Source organism: Corylus avellana, chromosome ca6 (genome assembly GCF_901000735.1).
Source record: "Corylus avellana chromosome ca6, CavTom2PMs-1.0".
Classification (NCBI taxonomy): domain Eukaryota; kingdom Viridiplantae; phylum Streptophyta; class Magnoliopsida; order Fagales; family Betulaceae; genus Corylus; species Corylus avellana.
The window spans coordinates 9,114,896-9,138,441 of NC_081546.1; the positions used below are offsets into that span (position 1 = coordinate 9,114,896).

Genomic DNA, 23,546 nt, shown 5'->3' on the forward strand with positions numbered 1-23,546 from the left:
TAATAATTCTCAATAATACTCTTTTCCAATAATCTTTCTCTTTGTTAATTTGTTCTTGGACATTTTTATCAATTGTTTTATTTTTTAACAATCTCATTTCTAAATCAATCCAGCCATTCATGTTAGTAATATTTTCATTGGTTATTTCATGACTTTTTAGTTTAGCACTAAGATTTTTCCAGTCATTAGTTCCTTCATTAGCTAGTTGCATTCTATTAGGTTTTGAATTAAATAACTTGCAACAAAAACAAAATACTCTATCTATATCTTTTGAATAGACTAACCATTTTCTATTATGTTGCTCCCCATTTGATAATTTTCGTATATAATATGTACTAGAAAAATGCATAGAGTTCTCATCTTTAGGAAAATCTATAGTATTGTATCTTATTGGACCATTTTCTACTAGCGAATCCCTTAATTTTGCATAAATATTTTTCCATTGGCTAGGGTCATAAATATTTCTAGCAATAGAATTAGATACATCAATAACATTTTCATTATCTTCTAATTATTTTTGATGAGTTTCTTGTTCATTTATCAGTTTTTCACCTAAATTATCCTCAATATTTTGTTTACTGCTAATAACAAATTTATTTAGAGCTCCTCTTTGAGATTCAATCAATTTGTCTACTTTTCTCTTTCTTTTTTTTTTTTTTTCATATCCAGATGCATATTTTCTAGTAGACATGTTTAATTAAAAATACTAACAAATTAAACAAACACGATTTATCAAAAAAAAAATTATGACTATAATAAAATAAATGACAAAAATAGAACAATAAAACCTAATTTGGCAAAGGAATTATGAAGTTGTTTTTGGAGATAGGACAAGATACTCAGTCATTCAGAGTTTGAGATGAAGAGAAAATGATGAGATAGGCAGAGAAGACAAACTCAGAAAAGAGCAAGCAAAGAGGAGAGGTAAAGTAGCAAATAGAGAGACTCTGATATTTAAAATGCACATGGTAGGCTTACTAGGCTAACAGCAATTTATATTTTTGGCTCTTGGCTATCCCTAGATGGCTAAATAATAAATAGAAAATAAATGGTAATATTTTATTTCTAACGAATATATTTTCTCACCAACAACAAAAAATTTCCAGAAAGAGGTTAAGAGGATGACTGCATGATGTAGGCGTGTACTGTAGTGTTAGGCGTGTAGAGCTCTAGGGAATTGGCATGTAATGATGAAAGGCTTTAATGCTTTGTCTATTTTTTAATTTATTTTTTGAATTATTTTTAAAATTTATAGTGGGCTTATTAATTGGGGCCTTATTAAATTGAGGCCTTAAATTTTGATGAAAATTTTTTTTGGGCCCTATTAAAAAAAAATTTGGGCCTTCAATTTCTTTTTGGTCCAAAATATATATATTTTTTTTTTCCGAATTTTTTTTAACTCAAATTTTTTTTTTTGGGCCTTATTAAATCAGGGGCCCTAGGCGAGGGCCTAACTCACCTAGGGCCTGAGCCGGCCCTGATCTTCATATAGGCCCAAAGGGGTGACTGGACCACGTACCCCTAATATATATTGGGGAGTTTTTGATTTATTGGACTTCTCTGATTTTTAGCATTTCTTCAATCAAAACCTTTCATGGCTTCCGAGCATTATTGTTATCACTGTATGAAGAGTTTTGCAACTATGAGTAGCCTCCAAAGTCAAAATAAGGCCAGCCATAGTAAGTATCAGATCCCATGTTCACAGTGAAGAAATTGCTTCAAAGATCACAATACTATGGAGCAACATTACAATTCGTGCCACTCAAGGTAATATTTATTTTGATTTTTTAAATTGAGTTTCTTTATCTCTTTTGTAGCAATAAGCAAAAAAAATAAAGATAGAAAGAACAACATTTTCATCATTTCTTAGTAAAATAACTCTAAAAAATAGTGTTAACACATGTCTTCCTATTACTAATTGCTTTTTATGTAGACGAGTAAGGCACTGAAAATCTAAAAAGAATCTTGGCTCTAGAAAACATGCATTTTGATAAGAAGAATTTCAGCCCGTCGACAAGGAGAAGTACATGAAGTCAATGTAGTTACGTACGTTTTTGTAAGTTTTTAGGTGTCCTTTATGGATTCTTTAGCTAAGCTGTGTAGAAAATTGTCAAGAATAATCAAGGTTTGCTTGAGTTGGGTATATAATGTCTTCCTTGTTTAGCTCTCTTGGACCCAATATCAGAAATTGATGAACGAATGAAAAGACCAAAAAAGCTCGGTATGATTTGACTATAATACCAAAGAGTAAGGAAAAAATTTTAGATTTTGGAAGATTTAATCTTGACCGTTGCTTAAACTACAACATACATGATGTTATTAAAATTACCGTTGAGATCTTTACTTTTTCTATTAAGATCTTTACTTTTATGAGATCTTATTGAGATCTTAGTAGTGATATCATATTGCTTATAGTTAATAACAAAAAACATGAGGTATAATCATACAAATCCAATAACATACAGTTTAAACCATACCTTGCCAACAACTCCTAAATCTAACAACAAATCAACTGAAATTCATTATCAAATCAACCTCCAAAGACATCATCCAAGCCTTCATGTCGGCTATTCTTCTCATTAATTAAGAGTTGGTTAAAACTCACACAAACAAACAAAAAGGCTTATGATTTTTCTTAATTTATTTTTTATAAACTCAATTGATAAAAAAAATTGAAAAATAAAACAAAGGATAAAAGAAATAGCACAACATAGTACAGATCTATATATAATTAGTATTTTATTTCAACAAAAGCTGCAGAAATATTTTATTGCAAAAAGATTCCAGAATAGCAAATTAACATAATTAAGCATTATGTATGCAAGTGCTGCTTTGAGTTGAAATAAAATACGATTAATGTATAAAATTATAACTGAAAGAAAACTCATCTGAACTAATAATGAAATAAGAAAAGAAAAAATACAGCATACTCACGTGCTGCACGCACACGGACTAATTATGTAAACCAAAGGGGGAAGAGAGACGAGCAAAAACAAAAACAAAAAAAATGACATGTTTTAAGGCAGCAAAAAAAAAAAAAAATTAACAAAATAAACAAACAATTCAACAATATTTAATTATTGTTTAATAAACTGAAATTCTAAACTCCTTGTATTATGAAATAGCCATATCTCTTGTACGTAAGATCGCATACACACTATTTTTCACTTTATCAAAATATTGAGAGAATGATAAGAATATATACTTCATTTATATAGCAATTAACAAGTTAATGTATAAAACAAAATAAATGACCTCCATCTAACATACTCCGTTGGACGTGAAAAGTGGTCGAGAGCATGCTTTAATTACACGAGATTTGGAGATCTCCAAGCCATTTTATCATCCCATTACACAAACCCTTCAAGCTTGCAATTAGCAAGCCCCTACCTCCCCTTTCCTAACAAGCTGCCATGGCTCAACCAGTTAAGGTTTTGTGCAACAATTGTTCTAAAGCTTTCCCCACCCTGAAGAGAATGCTGCAACACCAGAAGTCTAGCCATGCTTTTGCAATGTATAAGTGCTTCAAGAGTGGGTGTGGGCGTTATTTTTTCACCAAAAAGGAAATGGACGATCACATGAAAAGTAACGACTATTAATGTTTATCTTTATGTTTATGTTAAATAATTTACTGTTTTGATTATGAAGTTATGTTATCATTATGTTATGCGTAATGAATTTCTAAGAAATACCTTAATGTTTTATGTTGTGCTTGATAAACTAATAAAGTAGTAAATTTATATAGGTTGTTAGGTTTTTGTGACCAAAACAATGAATTTTCCTGTTTCCAATAAGTATTTAATGATTTTTAATTATTTTTTAAAGTGTTTTAAGTTTTTTCTAATGACTTTTTTTTTTTTTTTTATTAGAACATAGTACACATGTCAATGTTTTGATTAGTACTTTTGTGATAAAGAAGCAAACTTACTGAATTTTTTCAATTCATTTATTGATAAATGAATATTTTGGCAGATTGAGTTATGGTGATTAAATTATTAAAGTGCATATAGAAGGAATTGGTTGTTGAAGTAAATTTTCTTATTAATCCAGAAAAATAATAATAATAATAATAATATTTTTATGAGATCCGGCTTGCATGCAATTAAAAAAATCATAGCAGGATCTACGATTAAAAAAAGAACAAATCAGATTAAGAGTAGTAATATCTAAGCTCAAACGTTGGGTTGTGTGTCTAAACACTTGAATCCGTTTCTTTTCAAAAGAAAAAAAAAATGGTTTTGCAGCTGCAGTCATTCTTGCACTTTTCCACCAGGTTCGGAGATTTCACCAAAAAATAATCTCAGTAATTGGATTCCGATGGCTATACTAATTCATTTTGGTTTGGCTCTATATATTCAAAATACTATATAAACAAAGTGAGTTTGAAACAATAAAAGCTTATAACATGCGTAATTACTGCAGGCTAAGCCATCTCGATCCATTGAAATAAAAGTGAGTTTGAAACTTTGAAACTCGCTCTTCCGATTCAACGGCATGGAAGAGAATTTGAGTGATTAAACAACGCTTTCTAGTGCATATTTGTTACTAAATCAAAAGCATATTAAGTGTATATGTTTATTTAAATCTCATCTTGAAATGGAAGAGACCCAACGAGAAGAACGTATAAGATCACTCCACAAGGCCAAATATCCACCTTACACCCTTCGTAACCCTTCCTATTCAAGACCTCCAGCACTGCTGTATATGCCTAGGTGCCACACTGCGTGTGGGGAATCCCATCGTTGCAAAGCTGCTCTAGCAAAGCGGAAAGGACAAAGTCCAAGATCAACTATGAGGTTCTCGTTCGACCAACAGGTTCGTAGACTTTAGGTCAAGTTGCAAAGTGGGAAAGTACAGTATAACAAACGGCGCCAAGAGTTTAAACACACAGCCCAACATTTTGCCTTCGATATTGCTACTCTTAATCTAGTCTGTTCGTTTTTTAACCATAGATCCTGCAGTGAATTTTTTAACCGCACGCAAGTCGCTTCCATTTTTAAGTGGCAATTCTTTGCTACTTTAAAAGGCAGCACATCATGCCATTAATTAAATGACATATTCAGTCTTCAACGTATTATAAGATGCTAGCTTAGTGTGGGATTCTGTAATTTACTCGAAAGGTCTTTAAAAGATTATCAATAATCAATCAATTAACTAATTAGCCACCAAAAATGAAGAATGTTCATAAAACAATTTGCAACCATATTTCTTAACTCAACAACATAAACTCACATATCAATTAAATTTAGAAATTCATAAAATTTTATCCTTATAAATTGGAACATATTAAATATTTGTTCACATAAATGTAGTATAAAATGAACGGAACAATAAAAGGAAAAAAATTATCAAAATGAAAACTTTGATTAATTGAGCACGTAAACAATGTGATTACATACAAAAAAAAAAAAAAAAAAAATTCCTAAATGAGTAACGGTGTAAATTAAAAATTCGTCATCCCTTGTGCCCAAAACAACAATAGAAAACTCTCATACCATTTTCCTAAAGGGTTAAATACCTAATACCCCTGGGGTTTAGGAACTTTATTTTTATCCCTCTTGGGTTTCATTTTTATCACAGGACCCCCTGGGGTTTTGATAAAGGACCAACTTAGTCCATCCGTTAGTTGACCATTAGTTGACTGTTAAGACTGACACGTGGCACCTATTTAATATATATATATAAAAGTATTTAAAAAAAAAAAAAAAGTGCGGTACCGACGTGGCCGAAAGCCACCCCTGGCCATTTGAGTCGCCACCCCCCTATCGGATTTGGAGCTGGTCGACACCCCATGGGTGCCTTAGTGGCCGAAAGCCACCCCAAAGATCAATCAAGGCTCGCCACCCCCGACTATCGGGGCCCGGCCACCTTACTCCGGGGTGGCCTAAACCAATCTCCCCAAATGGCCAAGGAGCCACCCTAATTTTTTTTTTTTCCTTTTTTTTCTTTTTTTTTTTCTTGAAAAAAAAAAAAAAAAATTCTAAAAAAAATTTAAATAGGTGTCACGTGTCAACATCTGATTAGTCCACCTGTCAGTCTTAACGGTCAACTAATGGATAAACTAAGAAGGGATAAAAATAAAGTTCCTAAACCCCAGAGGGTATTAGGTATTTAACCCTTCCCTAAATTCAATGTAATAGTTACAAAAAAGAAAAATTAGCAAGTTGAATAAAAATAATACATAAATTATAACAGAAAATACAGACAAAAAACGGAAACAAAAGAACACAACCACAAAATAATAAAAATAATAAAATAATAAAAAAAAAACTAAAAAAAAAAAAAAAAAACCTAATACAATAATAAACAGGGGAAAATACATTTTACCCTCTTGAACTATCCACCTATTTGCACTTTTAACCCCAATGTTTAAAAAATAACACTTTACGTTCTCAAACTTTTAAATTGTTGCAATTCGACTATTATGACTTTTTTTTTTTTTTTTCCAAATGCCCATCCCGTTAAAATTTGTGGTTGAGGGTGGCTTCAAGCCACCCCGGGCTAGTTCTGAATGGCTTCGCTTCACCGTGACTGGCTAATTCTTTAATTTTTAAATTTTTTAAAAAAAAAACTGCAGTATGCATAGGGCATTTGAAAAAAAAAAAAAAAAGTCAAAATGGTCGAATTGCAACAATTTGAAAGTTTGGGGGGTAAAGTGTCACTTCTTAACCATTTGAGTTAAAAATGCAAATAGGTGGATAGTTTAGGGGAGTAAGTACCAATTAAGCTAAGCACTCCAGAAGTAAACAATATGCATTGGACCAAAAAAAAAAAGAAGCAGTTTGAATAAAAAAAATAATATATAAATCAAATAAAAAAATAACAACAAGAAGCAAAAACAGAAGAACAAAACCACAGAGATAAAAAAGACAAAAATGAAAATTACGTACTAATATAATATAGAATAATTATCTTTTCTTATGATACTTTTTATCAGTTCCAATGAAGTGCATTGAACATGAAAAAAGTATTGAATGAACAATAGCATATGCTAAAAAAATGTTATACCTTGTACCAAAAACAACAATATGAAAATAAACAATAATATATAAACTTGAATAGAAAATGACAACAAAAAAGGGAAACAAAAGAACATAATCACATAAAATAAAGTAATAAAAAATGAAAAATGAAAAATAATTATACAATAAAAAATAATTGTCTTCTCATATACTTTTCCCGGTTCCAATAAAATTCATAGGTAGAAGAAGAAGTTTGGTCAAATAATGATTTTTATTTGACCATCATTCACATATATAACATAAAACAAAAACAAAAATAAAAACAAAACAAAAGATTTTATCACACTCTACGGTCGAGAGTAAAAAGACAAATTACAAACAAAGAAGTTCCAACGGTAGCAAAAACTTGGCTCTTTTTGCTTTGAGCACCATTCTCCGGTTATGTAATATTGCAGAGCTGCAAACCATTTACTCTCGAAGTCAAGGGGAGAGAGAGCAAGAGATATTTGAGAGAATGAAGAACCGATGATTTCTCTTAAATAATGACCTTGTTTGAGTGTCCGTGAAAGTGTGTAATAGGGGTGCCCTAAATGCAAATATGAATCGATGATTGATGCTTAAGAACGTAAATTGTTTAGAATTAATGCATGCGATACCTATATGGCCGGCGGATTATGGGTGTAAATTTTAAATTTTGTCTCCCTATAGTTTTGGAGAATATTAATTGTGAGGCTATAATTACCATACATTAAATATAATCACTTATGAAATCCCATATAAGAAAATTTGTTTAAATAAAATATTGGATCATATATTAAATATCACCGCTTAATGAAATCCCATAAAGAAAATTTTGGAAATAAAATCTTGGAGACGGATTTGATGATCACTACATGGCCGGTGGCTATGTAAAGATTTAGTGCAATAAATTATTAAAATGACACTTGTCAATAATTTAGATGGACAATTAAAAATCGGTTCAAGTAGTAAAAATATGTCGCAATTCTAGAATACATTTAAAGAGTGATTCAGCTATTATATATATATATATATATATATAGAAAAATACATTTTACCCCCTGAACTATCCACATATTTGCACTTTGACCTCCAATGTTTAAAAAGTGACACTTGACTCCCCAAACTTTCAAATTGTTGCAATTCGACCATTCTACTTTTTTTTTCTCAAAATGCCCCCATCCCATATTTAAAAAAATTAAAAATTAAGGGGTGGTCGACCACCCCAGTTGGCCACCCCTAGACTTGACATCCCTTAATTTTTAATTTTTTTTAAAAGAAAAAACTTGGGATGGAGGTATTTTAGGGAAAAAAAATTAGAATGGCCGAATTGCAATAATTTGAAAGTTCGGGTCAAGGTCACTTTTAAACATTTGAGGTTAAAGTGCAAATAGATGATAGTTCAAGGTAATATATATATATATATATTGGTAAATCTTTTTTCTTTCTTTTTTTTTTATGTCGGGAACCTCTTTCTGGGCGTCTTTCTGACCCACTCCGCAGAGTAAACCTTGTTCCGCGGCACACCCTCGGAAGTTTTCCTACATAGAACTGGTTAAGTCGCTTGCTTTTCACCAAGGGGTGTGACTCCAAGGAATTGTTTGCACCCATGAAGTGTTAAACCTTAGACCTTGAAAGGAGCAATACCTCAAGACTAAGGTCTTCACCACTTGGGTCAACCCTGGATTAAAATTGGTAAAATTATGATAGAAACAACCTTGAAATGTAGCTTGGACCAAAACTGAGCATTATTTTAAAGTTTACATTGGGCCGCAATTCAAAGGCCGCAAATGGTTGTAGGCCCCAAATACGTACTTTGCAGGTAGGCCCAAAATAACGGTTCGTGCACTAGAGCCTTTAAGGTTTTAACCATGGCTGGTGAACAATTGCATCAACCTTCTTATGAGCACTAGAGCAGTTTTTTTTTTTTTAAAAAAAAATTTAAAAATATATATATATATATTTAAAAAAAATTAAAAAATTAAGCTAATTTGTTCTTTCTTATTCAAATAAGTTGTACAATAACTTCTCTTATCAATTTTTTTATATTATTTAAATCTTTTTTAAAATTAATGCTAGGAAAAAAAGAGAGGGAAAAAATAAGTTTTTTTTTTTTTTTTGAAATAAGGACAAGGGATGCTAAATTGGCTTTCCCTTGGTCTAGACGAGTCTCAATAGCTTTCCTAAGGCCCATTTAGTTTGCGAAATAGACTCTTGAAATGGAATGGTTATTCCTATGAAATAATCATTTTATTGTTTGGCAAGTGTTTATTCCTAAAAATAGTTATTCACATGGGAATCACTAATCCCTTATACACAGAAATAGTCATTCCTCTAAAAAATGAGAGAAATAGTTATCCAACTTATAACAATAATAATAATAATTAAAAAAATAAAACTTGTAGGTGGCTGGCCATCCACAGTAGAAACTAGGGATGGTCGGCCACCCACAGTAGGAACTGGGGGTGGCCGTCCCCCGGTAAGAATCGGGGGTGACCTAGCCACCCCCGATACCATCAAGGGTGGCCGCGGCCACCCCCAGTTCCTGTTGTGGGTAGCCTTTTTTTTTTTTTTTTTTTTAAGTTTTGAAAAAATTAGAAATTATATGGGCTTTTTAGTAATTTTGGTTCAATTACAATTATGAAATATGTGTTGATACCAAACTAAAGATTGAATAATTATTCAATTTCAACTTCTTCTATTCCCAATAATATATATCTATTCATTTTCCTACTGGAATACCTATTCTGCAAACCAAACGGGACCTAGATGTATAAAAAAATTTCTCAAAAACTCACGTGTAGCATATTTCCCAAAATGTTAACCCACAATGCTACTCAATACCTTTAGCTTCCCTATTCATTATTTTGACACAATATTTTTATCTCCTCTCCTTGCCTTTCATTGGAGATTTTGTAAAAAATATGAGAGCATTTAGTAAAGATATAATATCTTTATGGTATTGAGAAAGAGAAAAGAAGCTAATGCGGAAAATTAATGCTAGAAGTCTTTTTAGTGCTACTAAAAAAATGAAATGGCTTTTAAAAGCATCATTTGATCAAAATTCAATAGTGATCAATCACAAACGTAATTGTAATTTTAAAAGTTATATCATTTTTAAAGTGACATAAGAACAACACAAATAACTTCTATCATTACTGTACTTTAGTAAGAAGTAATTTGGTTTCCTAAATTATAAATTATGAATTAAAAAAAAAAACTGCTAAGTGTGCTTTTAGGAATGATCAAAGAGTCGTTAGGGTTGTTAGGATCATAACCGGCCTGAAAAGCCATTATTTCCAGCCCAATAGGGTGTTATTTGCAGTTCTGGTCCTACTCCGACAGGGTCTTTATCCTAGACGACGTGCCCAAAATGGCAGAAGAAAAAAAGAGTCAACTTTCTGAGCACATTTTTCAAAAGTTGGCGTCCTAAATTGGAAATTTGAATATGGTCCAAGCATTTTGATTGGGATGATTTTGTGAGAGGATGATAGTTGATCAGAGCTAAAGGCATCGCCCAATGCCCATATCAGTGGTTGGAAGGAGGTCCCCGCTCATACTACACAACACTAGGCTAGCTAGGCCCAATGGGCCCATACATTTATTTTTGTAACTTCATTTTTAGAAATTATTCATAATTAATCATTGATTTTAAAAGTAACACCTTTAATGTGGCATTACAAAAAGAGAGTTAAGCACTTATAAATTATTTAGTCATGATAGAGATGAAGTAAAAATAATAATAATAAATAAGGATTAGATTAGATAAAGAGTAGATAGAGGGAATAGTTTGGAGACGTCCATATATATCTGGTCAACATCATAAATAAATAAATAAAATAAAATAAAATAAAAAGTACAACCATAACGGGAAGGGCACTTCAACGACAAAATCCAAACGAAAAAGGCAACACCTAAAAAGTAAAAAGTAACAAATAATAAGCAATTGATCCATTGATGATCCTAGAAGGTGGTGGTGAGTGGCAAAGGAGCTCGATGAGGAATGTTGCACAAACTCCAACTCTCACGTTCTTATTTTCACACTCTGTGATGTAGCTTTTAAAAGTCATGTTACTTTTTAGATAACGTGATTCACCTCACATTTACGAGGGATTTTAAAAGTTACATTAAGGATTGTGAGAGTGGAACTGTGGAAGTAGAAGTGTATATAGCATTACTTATTTCCTTGTAGTTTGTCGCGAGCTTATTGAAAAAGACACAAATTTCCTACAAGTTATGAAAAGTTTTTTCTAATTCAATTTTCAAAAGTGTCATGTGTTTTTTAACGTGTGAAAAGTATATGTTTTCGTAATAGCATATGCTTTTCACATCACATAATAACATTAATTAAAAAACATGTGACTTTTGGGGTGCTCAAGATGCACATATATATATCATTTTTAAAGACTAAATTAGAAGAATTCTTACTAAATTTATTATTTATTTATTTATTTATATCGGATTGAAACCAAAGAATATTACACAACCGAATATATTTTTAGAAGCAAGTGAAAATTCTTAAATAACAAAACTAAATAAATTCTGAGGGCTAGAATCTCAAAGCTATGTGCCCTAATTTGTGTTGTATTCTTCCTTGAGGTTAACAAGCATCGGAACCCGACATTTTACATGAAACATATCATTCGTAACACTTGTCTTTTATACTTGAGTTTAACTGAAAACAACTCTAAGGTACAATATCACATTGTCATGATGATTGTGCCCATTACTTTTATTTTAACAAAGCTACGGAATTTGGTAGTTACCTGAATTATTATTTTTTAAAGAAAATTCGGATGAAATATTTTAAACTAATTTAAAATGAAGATAGACAGTAGCCTGAGACATTTTTTCTCAATAGAGACAAGGGTATTATTCTTCCCCCCACCACCCCCTATTCTTTTTTTTTTCTTTTTTTCTTTTAATGGCAAATGAGGTGATTAGACAAGATGGGCTTAAATAGTGAAAATCATAAGTTCATTGAACCAGGCATAAGCGACAATACTTGTTTATTGAAAATTAATGACAAAAATGGCTTAGATAGTGAAAATCGTAAGCTCACTAAACCCCAATAAGACATCATTTGTGAAATTAAATGTGATTTACACTAATCAAGTATGAAAATTCTCATTTCGAAAGACAAATTCAAACTCTATTGTTTATCTAACTGCATGAGAGTTACTTTGAATCCACTAAATCAATCAAAACACCCTACTCTAAGTGGTATGATATTGTTCGTTTTTTACCTTATGAGTCCACACGATTTTGTTATTGGGTTTATCCCCAAAGATCTCGTACCATTTAAAGAGAGCATGCTCTATATATAAGCACATCTCCTTTCTCACATGCATATAATTTGAAACACCACAATCGAACAAAAAAACGAATAATATTATGTCATTAGGGAGAAGCATTACACTAACCCACTTGAAAACTTAATTGCGTCCACAATCGAACAGAAAAACAAATAATATTATGTCATTAGGGAGAAGCATTACACTAACCCACTTGAAAACTTAATTGCGTCCACAATCGAACAGAAAAACAAATAATATTATGTCATTAGGGAGAAGCATTGCACTAACCCACTTGAAAACTTAATTGTGTCCACAATCGAACAAAAAAACGAATAATATTATGTCATTAGGGAGAAGCATTGCACTAACCCACTTGACAACTTAATTGTGTCCACAATCGAACAAAAAAACGAATAATATTATGTCATGAGGGAGAAGCATTACACTAACCTACTTGAAAACTTAATTGTGTCTACAATCGAAAAAGAAAAAAAAAAAAAACGAATAATATTATGTCATTAGGGAGAAGCATTACACTAACCCACTTGAAAACTAAACTTAATTGTGTTATTCTCTTGTTGCATGCTGTCATTGATTTCATCACCAGCTTTTTGGAATCTTATAATATAATTACCATCTTGTTTTTGGAAGGGAAGAGGAAATAAAAATTTGCAGAAAACGCAAGTGGTTTCTGAATTCTGGCTGGCCGTGGTTTGGCCTGGTTGCATTGGCACCGCCTGACAACTGACAAAGAGTCAAGTGAATAATGGCTATAACTTGTCTTGTCTCTTGTCCATTCAGAATCAGACAGATGATGGTGTCGAATCCTAGCGTACTATTGCTAGTGACCATGTTTGGCAACAAGTGAAAAAAAACATGGGCGTTTTTAAGTGTAAATATATATATATATATATATATATGCATGCGTTTTACTTAATTTTTTATTTGTGTGGGAATTCTGATTCCACTCCTTTTCTGCTAAACATCAATTCCTTTTTGCACTTTCCCAGCATTTGTTTTTTCCACCGCCAACTTCAATTCCATCTCCCTTCAATTACTTGCTCTACCTGCGACTGCGATCTGGAAGATACAGTGTTGCTCGTGCACTAAATTTTTGTTTTTGTTTTCTCCCAACATCTATGTATGATACGTTTGTTAACAAGAGACAAGAACTATGATTTATTATAAAGGTATTTTGTTTGAATTATATTTTATTTTTCTTTTCAACAAGTGGTATGAAAACCAATGAAAATGTTATCTCTTTAACATGAGTTAGAGCAAGGATATATATATCGTGTGTATTCATATTTCATAGATTGTTAGTTCCTTTTGTATTTAAAGCATAAAAAAGGGAGCATGCATACCACAAAAAAGCTCACAAAGTCTCACACAAGTATCTTAGAAAATGGCCACAGCCTTGGTAAAGATTTTCCTTGGAGAAAGAGAAAGAGCATCCAAATGGCTTATGCATTTTGAATTTGTATGTAAATGCTAATTAACCAAATTCTTAAAAAATATTTTTATTCAGTTTGCTAACCCAAATGCATTTTGCATTTTATTTAGAGTGCTACTCAAATAAAGGGAAGCACCGTAAATAAATGCACACGTTATATTTTTCTATCTTCCTCTCTCTCGCTATTCATTTCTATATCTCTTTCCCTCACTTTTTTTCGTCAAAGAGCAACTATATGTTTGGAAAATGAAATAAAAGCAAGAATATTTAATGATAAGAAAGAATAGATAATTAGATGCAGAGTGCAAGTCTTTGAAAATTCATTAGCTAAAATATAAAAAGAACTTTTGGTTAACTATTTTAGATAGAAATGTAGAGAATCTATTGGGATTGCTAATTAAGTATACATTTGTGATATAAAAGGTTAATTGTGATGTCAAATAATAGTTACAAGTATGAGTGATTAATATAAGATAATTTGACTTAAACCTATATAGATTTAAGTTTTTGAGTTACAAAAATGCATGTTTATCTCATAATTAACAATGAAAATTTTTGTTCACAATTAGTTTATTAGAAATGGTGAATTAAGATGTATAAGTTATTGATTGAAAATAATAAATTTAGATTTATGTTGTTGGTCCACGGCTGATCAGTGAATTTTCTGATTTGGTTGAAGTAATAAAATAAAAAGGAAATTTCCTATAATCTCTGTTAAATTCGTTCTCTGAGCTGGAAAATGAAAATTGAATTAGTTTATTGTAATATGCACAACCTCAATTCAAAAAGATTGGCAACCTTTCTGAATTGAATGTCACCTAAACCTCTTACACCAGTCAGTATTAATAGTACTGACGAGCAAAATGTTTTTTTTTTTTTAGAAAAAAAAAAAGGAAAAAATATATATATATATATATTTGCCTTCAAATGTATTCATGATTTTATTCAGACTGATTTCAGAAATTGAAACCATCACTATCCTTGAGTCCATGTCACAATGATGCCAAGTTGACTAGAAGAAAGGATGGAGGAGACATATGTGCTGAAATAAATTGCAGTAGCAGGAGAAGTACCTTTGATGGAAACAAAGAAAAAGAAAAAGAAAAAAATTAAGTGTTTTGTTTCATTGAGCAAATTTAAGAATGCAAATAAAACACATTCTGGATACTCTTTCACTATCACTTCTAAGATATACTGGAGCCTCTACGAAAGGACCAACTCCGGCAGCAACAAACGAGATTCTTGATCACACAGAATGTTTGTTTGTGGTTTTGAAAAATGTTTTCGATGTAATATAAAGTTTAAAAGTGTTTTTGGTGAGCTTCATATATATTTGGAAAAACGCTCAAGTGTTTGATAAAAACACAAACAGGTGTACTACACCTAACCTTTTTTTTTTTTTTTTTAATAACTTCACTTAGTTTCATGATGTTACATCACTTTTACAACCGTATCTTCAAACTTTAAACAGTTATAATATCGAGCTGTTATGTTTTTAAATTTTATAATGCCACTCCTATCGTTAGGGTTTATGACTATTACTCAAAATTTTGTGACATTGGGATATATGTACTTATTGTTAGGCTATGTGAAGCCTGGTTTTGTATCAAACCCAATCCACACCCTGTTGAGAAATAGTCTCACATTACCTGTGGATAAGATCTTGGGCATGTTTATAAAGAATGGGCAATTCTCTCTTATTGAACAGGTTTTATGAGATGAGTTAGGCCAACGAATTTTTTATGGTATCAGAGTCTACCACAGGATGAATGAGAGCCCACACTACTTACCATCTGACAAGGACCCGAAAAAATATCGGCCTGCACATGAGGGAGAGTGTTGAGAAATAGTCTCACATTGCCTGTGGACAAGATCTTGGGCATGTTTATAAGGAATGGGCAATCATAGCTCTCTTATTAAACCGATTTTATGAGATGAGTTAGGTATACAAATTTCTTCACACCCGACTAATCAATTCGATGTTGGGAGCCTTACGGTTTAAATAAGATTTTTTCTGAGGCTTAGTCTATGGAGCATCAATAATACACCCGTAAAAATCCAAAAAAATAAAAAATAAAAATACACCCATAAAAAAACCCTAGTAAAAAACGACTATAAATATAACCACTCAACTATGTTAAAATACCAAAACGGGCCAATTAATTAACTAGTAAAATCCCCATGAAACTCTATAAATATAACCTTTAGTGGTAAACCACCTTGTTTTTGTGTCTCACCGGTTTTGAAAATATATAATAAATTTCCTAACACCTAAATGATGCCCGTGGCTTCTACGCTTAAGCCTGTATTAATTTCTTAATTTGTGGGCAGATGGAACTAGCTGGTTGGAACTTGGAACTAATATTCTGATCCACATATAAATGATTAATTTGAATCTGAATTGCAAGTGGAAACAAACAGACAACAAATTAATTAAGAGGAGCCCCGAATTTGAGGCACCCCCGCGGGTATATATCGTACGTACATGAATAATTTCTGGAACAAGTCAACAAAACCTATATATATATTAATTATAATTATGCTAATACGGTTTTAATTAATTAAGGAATTTAATAAAAGCCAATATCGCAGATCAAATCAGCATTACTGTTTCACAAGATGCATATGATGATTTGTATATGAGCCGACATGTACCTTGCACCCACATGCAAGTTAATTAGGGTTTCCGGTTGCGTGCATTGCGCTCCAACCACATGGGAATCATAATTAAGTTTCTCTAAATCTACAGGACTTCTTTTGGTGTTTTATAATTAGGTGATGAGTTGTGCTAGTACGTACCATCTAGTTTTCTGGATTTAATTTCCAGAGTAAATTAAAGCATTAGACAAGAAAAAATTCGAACTCATTGAGCATATTTGTTTTCTTTATTTGTTTTGAGGACTGATTCTTGTTTTTAGTTTAAAAAAATTGCTATAATGTGACATAAAGGCCGGTTAAGTGATTAAATTTACTTCTTTTTATAAGTTTAAGCTTTTGGAATAAATAGTAATTTAATAAAAAGATCTATCCACTTTCAAAATAGACCAAGTGCATGCCCGGCGGGGTAGCCCCCTTAGAGGGATCACTGACCACCAGTAAAGTTGTAAACCTTTTGTTATGTGACAAAGAAAAAAAAAAAACATTTCTTTTTGTTATGTGTATTTAATTAGCTATCAAAACACTTATTTAAATTGGGATAGGAAAAAAAAAAAAAAACTTATTTAAATTTAATTAATTACGAAATATATACTTGATAGGATGGATAGTTATGGGACAAATCTAAAGCATCTAATCTAATCCAAATTAGAAAATGATGAATGCCATATACACCAAACATTTATCCAATTTTTATTGCACTGTACTCAAGTGACAGGGTCTAACTGTCATTGATTTTTTTTTGGTTTAATACACTTAAGCCCTATGAACTACCGGTTATTCAAAAAAGTCTCACAAATTGACAAATGTGATACTTGGATACATCAAATTACCATTTTGCAGCAAAAAGACCACTTCGATAGGGTTGACCATTAGAATATATGGATAAAAAAACTAAATATGACCAATTTTTTTTGAAAATGCCCTCACTTTGACCATAGAAAAAACAAATTTACCCTTAATAATTACTAATTAGTACAAAAAGCTAACTTTAATAAAATATATTTTTTTGATTGAGTTTTTTTTTTGTTATTAATTATTAATAGACTTTTTCTTTTTCTTTTTTTAATGTCAATTTTCTTTTATTTACTAATTAATAATTACAAAGGGAAAATTCAGTTTTTTAATGGTCTTAGTTAGGGTATTTTTGAAAGATTTTGGTCAAATCTAGTTTTTCCATCATTTTGACGATTAACTCTAAAACGGGAACATCATTTCCATCAGTTTTCCATCGTTTTAACGAAAAAATAACCGAGTGGCATTTTTAACATAATGATAGTTTGATGTATGTAAGCGTCACACATGTCAGTTTATGAGACTAATTTAAAAATGACTGGTAGTTCAAGACCCCTTTAAATAAGAATTGCTTCAAGCTTGTGCTACTACACCCTACCACGTCAATAGTGTGATAAAAAAAATTCAAATTCAACCTAGATGGTGTTTGTTGGAGGAGGATACAAGTCATTTTTTTATGGATTCATATTCAAGCTGGAGTATTGTTCTCTTCATGTATAAACTTGATATATTCCTATCTTCAAAAAAGTAATATTAGAAATTATATTTTTATCACACAACTATCCTATTATACTAACATGACACTATCAATTTACCTTTGAATTTTTATTTTTATTTTTATTTTTAACAAGGAAGTCGCGGAATGGAATGAGAATACCACACTAGCATGGTAAAGTAGTAGTGTAATAAAAATAAATATTGCTCGATCTCCTCAAAATCATGGTGAAGTACTGTTTCATGGTACTTGCAAAAATAAAATTTTATTTTTCCTCGAAGACATACGGTAAGTTGATTCCTACCTTTTCCCAAAAAAAACCTAATCAAATGTTAATAATATTCTTTCTTGGTTCCCTATTGATTTCCAAAGAGATCTTAAGGAAGAAAATGACAGGATTAACGACATAATAATAGTCAAGTTGCATTCTATTAAACACCTAAAATCAGTGTTCGAATCTCATAAACTATGATATTTTGTGATACATTCAAAGGAATGCCAGCTGGATACGGATTTTTCCATCTTTCTTTAATCAATAAACTTGGTAGATCAAAGAGTGACAATAAAGTAATACCCATAAATGGAATAACTTAAGTCGGAGCAATTAAATTATGTGTACTAATTAATTATAGAGCAAACAATTACTAAACAATATTCCATGAAAGAACCCAAGAAAGAAGGGAAGAAAGGATAGAGAATGTCTTATCGACGTGGGTTTTTTAATTAGTCAATATTATAAATAAAAAGTGATTAAAAAATAAAAAGAAAAATTACAGTTTACCCCCTCAAAGTTAACAGCGTTTTTCAATTTTCGAACACTAAAGTTTTAATTTTTGCAATCCACCCCTCCAAAGTTCCAAATTTTTGCAATTTAACCAATTATATCCAAAACTTCTTATATTGTCCCTAATTTTTTTTTTTTTTTTTTTTATAAAAAATAAAAATAAAAAATTCGAGTGGCCATCTAACTATTTTTGCACCCTTAAATTTGTTTTTTTTTTCATAAAAAATATAAAAATAAAAATGAAAATCAGGGGCCATATGAAAATTTTGGGATAATATTAGTCGAATTGAAAAAAATTGAAACTTTGTGAGAGTGAATTGCAAAAATTAAAACTTTGATGTTCAAATTGAAAAATGCCGTCAACTTAAAAAAAAAAAGTAAACTGTAATTTAAAAAAAAAAAAAAATACAAACAACAATTTGGGTCCGGGAAAGGGATTAGACAGAGAGAGTCTTTGTGGAAGATGATTACAGAATGGGTGTGTTGATGAGGTTCACATGGGTTCCTCTGAGGATGTCCGACACGTGAACTGGTTTTACCCGTCTCCGGTCTCTCTCAATCTGATGTAGATGATAATCTTCATCAGAATCTCTGCCTTATTACAGCAACCTTTTCGTCATCTTTCTCTTTTTTACGACGTCCGAGTGTCCGACCACATCATTGCCAAATGAAACCATTGTCACATCGATCGTTTCTCTTAATTAAACACCTTTCTTTTTTCTTTTTTTTCTTTTTTGGGATTTAGCCCCATCTCTATCATATTTCTTTCTTTTATCACGAATTGTCTGAGAATTCGTCCGATTACTTTCTATTCACATGCCTTTCTTTAACAAATACAGGATATATACAGGATAATGATGAGGGGGTAATATCTTGTTTTATTGTTAAAATTTTATTTTTATTGTTGCATATTATATGTATATAACGTTACATAGTTCATCTATTTAAAAAATATTACACGTGAATATGTTGTTACGTCATTTAAAAAATTTAACAAATGACTATATAATTTCGATTAACATTTTCTATACGATTGACATGCAAGGAAATGAGAGAATGAGTTAAATCGAAACTATTATATGTTCAAAGTCCAATTTTAAAATAAGAAAAAATTATTTTACATCATATCTCTTATCCATCTTTATAAAGTTGATGGGTGAATTTATCATTAGATTTATGGGACCTATATGTAGGTTTCGCAAATTCATGATAAATTTGCAAAAGTGATGGTTTGGAGATAGTTGAAAAAATGATACGTAACATGACGAATAATATTAGAAGTCTCTTTTTTGTCATTTAAAAAATGATGTAGTTTTAAAAATCATTACTGAACTTGTAATTGATTATTATTAAATTTTGACCAAATGAAAATTTTAAAAGCCACCTCAATCATTTTTTGAGTGATAGATGATGAACTTCTAGCATGACTCTTAAAATAATTTTAGAGGTTTGCCTTGACCTTTTTTTTTATTTATTTTTTTTATTTTTAATATATATCAATAAGCAGTAATATAAATGAAATTCAAATTGAATAAAAAAAATGTCATGGTAATGTCATGGTAATGCATTATATATATATATATATATATATATATATATATATATATATATAACAAAACATCTCATATGTTAAACATGCATATAGTCTGCCCATGATATTAACCATTTTTTAGGAGGGTTGATGTTGTTTTGCGAGATTTGTAGTACAATACCGATGTCCCGGATGTTGATGCATACCGTCTATCGCTAGCAGCCCAACCAAGTCCAATCTCATATGGCTCACGCTGTTAATGACATCTATCTTGATGACCATCAGTCAAACATGATTGTGCAAGTCACAAAACAACAATTGAATCCACCGTCAAATATAAAAGTAAATCTTTGATTAAATGGTTATCCTGCTACACAGTCCGTTTCAACAAATCTAATTTGCAAAAGAAATAGACCCCAAATATACAAAAGATGTGCATATAGTAGTAGGTCTCATGTTAACGCATACCACTCACAAGCTACTGTTAAAAACTTAAAATGTTCAAGTATCATAAATATTAATTTATTAACTATAAAAGAGATAATATAAGTATTTACAAAATTGTAGAAAAATAAATTCTTCAAAGATGTCCCACCATTTTTCCTCCCTTTTCTCCAGTACACAGATATTAATCCCTCAGGAAGGAGTCCTCACTTAAAAAGGAAAAATTTACACTCTCAAAGTTGATAGCGTTTTACAATTCGAATACCAAAGTTTCAATTTTTGCAACCCACACCCTCAAAGTTTCAAATTTTTACAATTTATCAATTTTATCAAAACTTTCCATATTGCCCCTATTTTTTTTTTTTTTAATAAAAAATTTTTAAAAAAAAATCCGGGGTGGTTTGGTCATCTGGTCATTTTTGCACCCCAAATTTGTTTTCGTTTTCATTAAAAAAAAAAAAAAATTAGGGGCAATATGGGAATTTTGGGATGATATTGGTCGAATTGAAAAAAATTAAAACTTTGTGAGGATAGATTGCAAAAATTAAAACTTTAATGTTCGAATTGAAAAACGCTGTCAACTTTAAGGGGATAAACTGTAATTTAAATTATTTAAAAAAAAAAAAAAAAAAAAAAGAAGCGTCCTTTTCAAGTTTGTCCATAGTTGATTTTAAGGATCCACGAAAGACATATATATTTCCCCCCCGCTCTAGGAAAATCATAACACGACAGGGGACATATATCTTAGAAATGACAGAGATATATTAACCATTCAGATCATAAGCTAGTTAAAAATAATTTGTGTGATGGAGAAACAATCTCTGTGTGTGTGTTGTTTAAGAATTATAAAGAGTCTCGTCAGTCCAGGAGAAAGAAAAAAATGTATTTGTTTTTCCAATACTAAGAGCCCAAGAGAATCTCTCTCTCCTTCTAGGTCTACTAGTGTGTGTGAGTATTGACTACTGACTAGTCTACCATGAAATCTCACGTGCAAGACTCTGTAGCTTGTTGCTCTCTGCCCTTCATAATGGAGTCCATGGATGGATATTATATAAAGGTGAGTTTGTTTGGTCTACAGGGCACGAACTAGTTCTTCTTTCGCCTTTTCCTTCAGATTTTGAGAGCTTTAATTTATTAATTAGCTCTCTGTAATCTTCTCAAAAATGGCGTTAGATGCTGTGATTTACCCACAAGATCCATTCAGTACTTATGGTTGTTCTGACTTTTACTCCATGGGAGGAGCTGCTTGGGGGGGCTATGATCTTGCTCTGAAAGAAGAAGATAAAGCTCTTCTTGGGATTCTTGATGCGAGTTGGGATTCCTCGTCTCCTTCAGTGATGCAGAGTTTTAAGGACTGCGATCCCAATTCTTCCCCTGAGGCGGCCTGCGCCGACGACCAATCTTTTACGGGACTAATTCACCCACCTCCGGCGACCACCACAGGCCGCCGCAAGCGACGGCGCACGAAGAGCAGCCGGAACAAGGAGGACGTCGAGAACCAGAGGATGACCCACATTGCTGTTGAGCGCAACCGCCGCAAACAGATGAATGAATATCTCGCCGTCCTCCGCTCCTTGATGCCACCTTCTTATGTCCAACGGGTCGGTGACTTTTTCACCCTTCTCTTTTTCCTTTCTCTTTCCCCATGTCACTTGAAGAAAAATGTTGAACATGTTAATTTTCAAATAATATGTTGCGACATATTTTTTAAAATAATAAATCTTATAAAATTGTAATAGAATAAAATTTAAAATTAGTAGCAGGTCTCTGATTACAATATGATGATCGGCTATAAATATTTACGAAACCCAAGATTTTAATAATTGCACAACTTTCTGAAATCGGCTCTGTTTTTATAAAAAAAATTTCACATCATTGATCCGCCATGTGCATGTTCCTCACAACGCCATTAATTATATATATATATATATATAGGGTGACCAAGCGTCCATAATCGGAGGCGCAATTAATTTCGTGAAGGAGCTGGAGCAGCTTCTACAGTTCATGGAGGGCGACAAGACGACAAAGCAAGAAACAGAGTCATGGGTTTCTTCTAATTCCCCGTTGGCCCAGTTCTTCATCTTCCCACAGTACTCGACACGTGCCGCAGAAAACGAATCTACGGCGGCTGCAGCGGCGGACATAGAAGTTACGATGGTCGAGAGCCACGCCAACCTGAAGATACTCTCAAGGAAACAGCCCGGCCAGCTGTTGAAGATGGTGGCGGCGTTTCAAACTCTGAGGCTCACCATTCTCCACCTGAATGTTACAACGGTCGATCAAATGGTCCTCTATTCAGTCAGCGTGAAGGTCAGTTGATTCTTTCTTTCTTTCTTTTTTGCCAATTTTACGATTATATTATCGAAAATGGTTAATTAATCAAATTAAAATCTGGACAGGTTGAGGAAGGGAGCCAGCTGAATACAGTAGATGAAATAGCTGCGGCCGTTAATCAAATGCTACGAAGAATGCAGGAAGAAGCAGCTTTCACCTGAGAACTTTATTACGCTACCTTTTTTCCTTTTTTTTTTTTTTTTTTTTTTTTTCTGTTTTCTTCCAGAAATTTCTTTTGTAATTGGGGTTCTCCTCTCCCTCTCAGAATGACTCAGACTCGATTCTTGTTTTATTCTTCCCCGTTTTCTTCTGAGACTACAATTTTTTTCTTCCCAATTCGCTGCATGTTTCCTGCTGCTCATAAAATAATAGTTATAATAATAGTTATATATATATATATATATATATATTCTTTACTCTACAGTCTACGCATCAACAATCACGGAAGGTGCTGTAGGTTATATCTATATATATATATTTTTCACAACAGTTAAACATTGAGTAATTTTTTTTTTTTTTTTTTTTTCAGCTTCATTTTTGACACTCATTTTACAACGA

At 31.8% G+C, this 23,546-nt stretch overlaps 1 protein-coding gene across 1 annotated transcript; it reads left to right on the forward strand.

Moving 5' to 3' along the window:
* Positions 1-21,447: 21,447 nt before the first annotated feature.
* Positions 21,448-23,283, forward strand: LOC132184795 (transcription factor bHLH96-like). The gene is made up of 3 exons (XM_059598556.1): positions 21,448-22,255; positions 22,590-22,964; positions 23,054-23,283. Exons 1-3 carry the CDS (start codon positions 21,818-21,820, stop codon positions 23,147-23,149), a joined length of 909 nt encoding a protein of 302 aa, XP_059454539.1. The 5' UTR covers positions 21,448-21,817; the 3' UTR covers positions 23,150-23,283.
* Positions 23,284-23,546: the final 263 nt, after the last annotated feature.

Coding starts and splice junctions, on each gene's coding strand:
- LOC132184795 (XM_059598556.1), top strand. CDS start 21,818: ATGGCGTTAGATGCTGTGATTTACCCACAAGATCCATTCAGTACTTAT. Junction 22,256..22,589: donor CACCTTCTTATGTCCAACGG/GTCGGTGACTTT, acceptor ATATATATATAG/GGTGACCAAGCGTCCATAAT. Junction 22,965..23,053: donor TCTATTCAGTCAGCGTGAAG/GTCAGTTGATTC, acceptor AAATCTGGACAG/GTTGAGGAAGGGAGCCAGCT.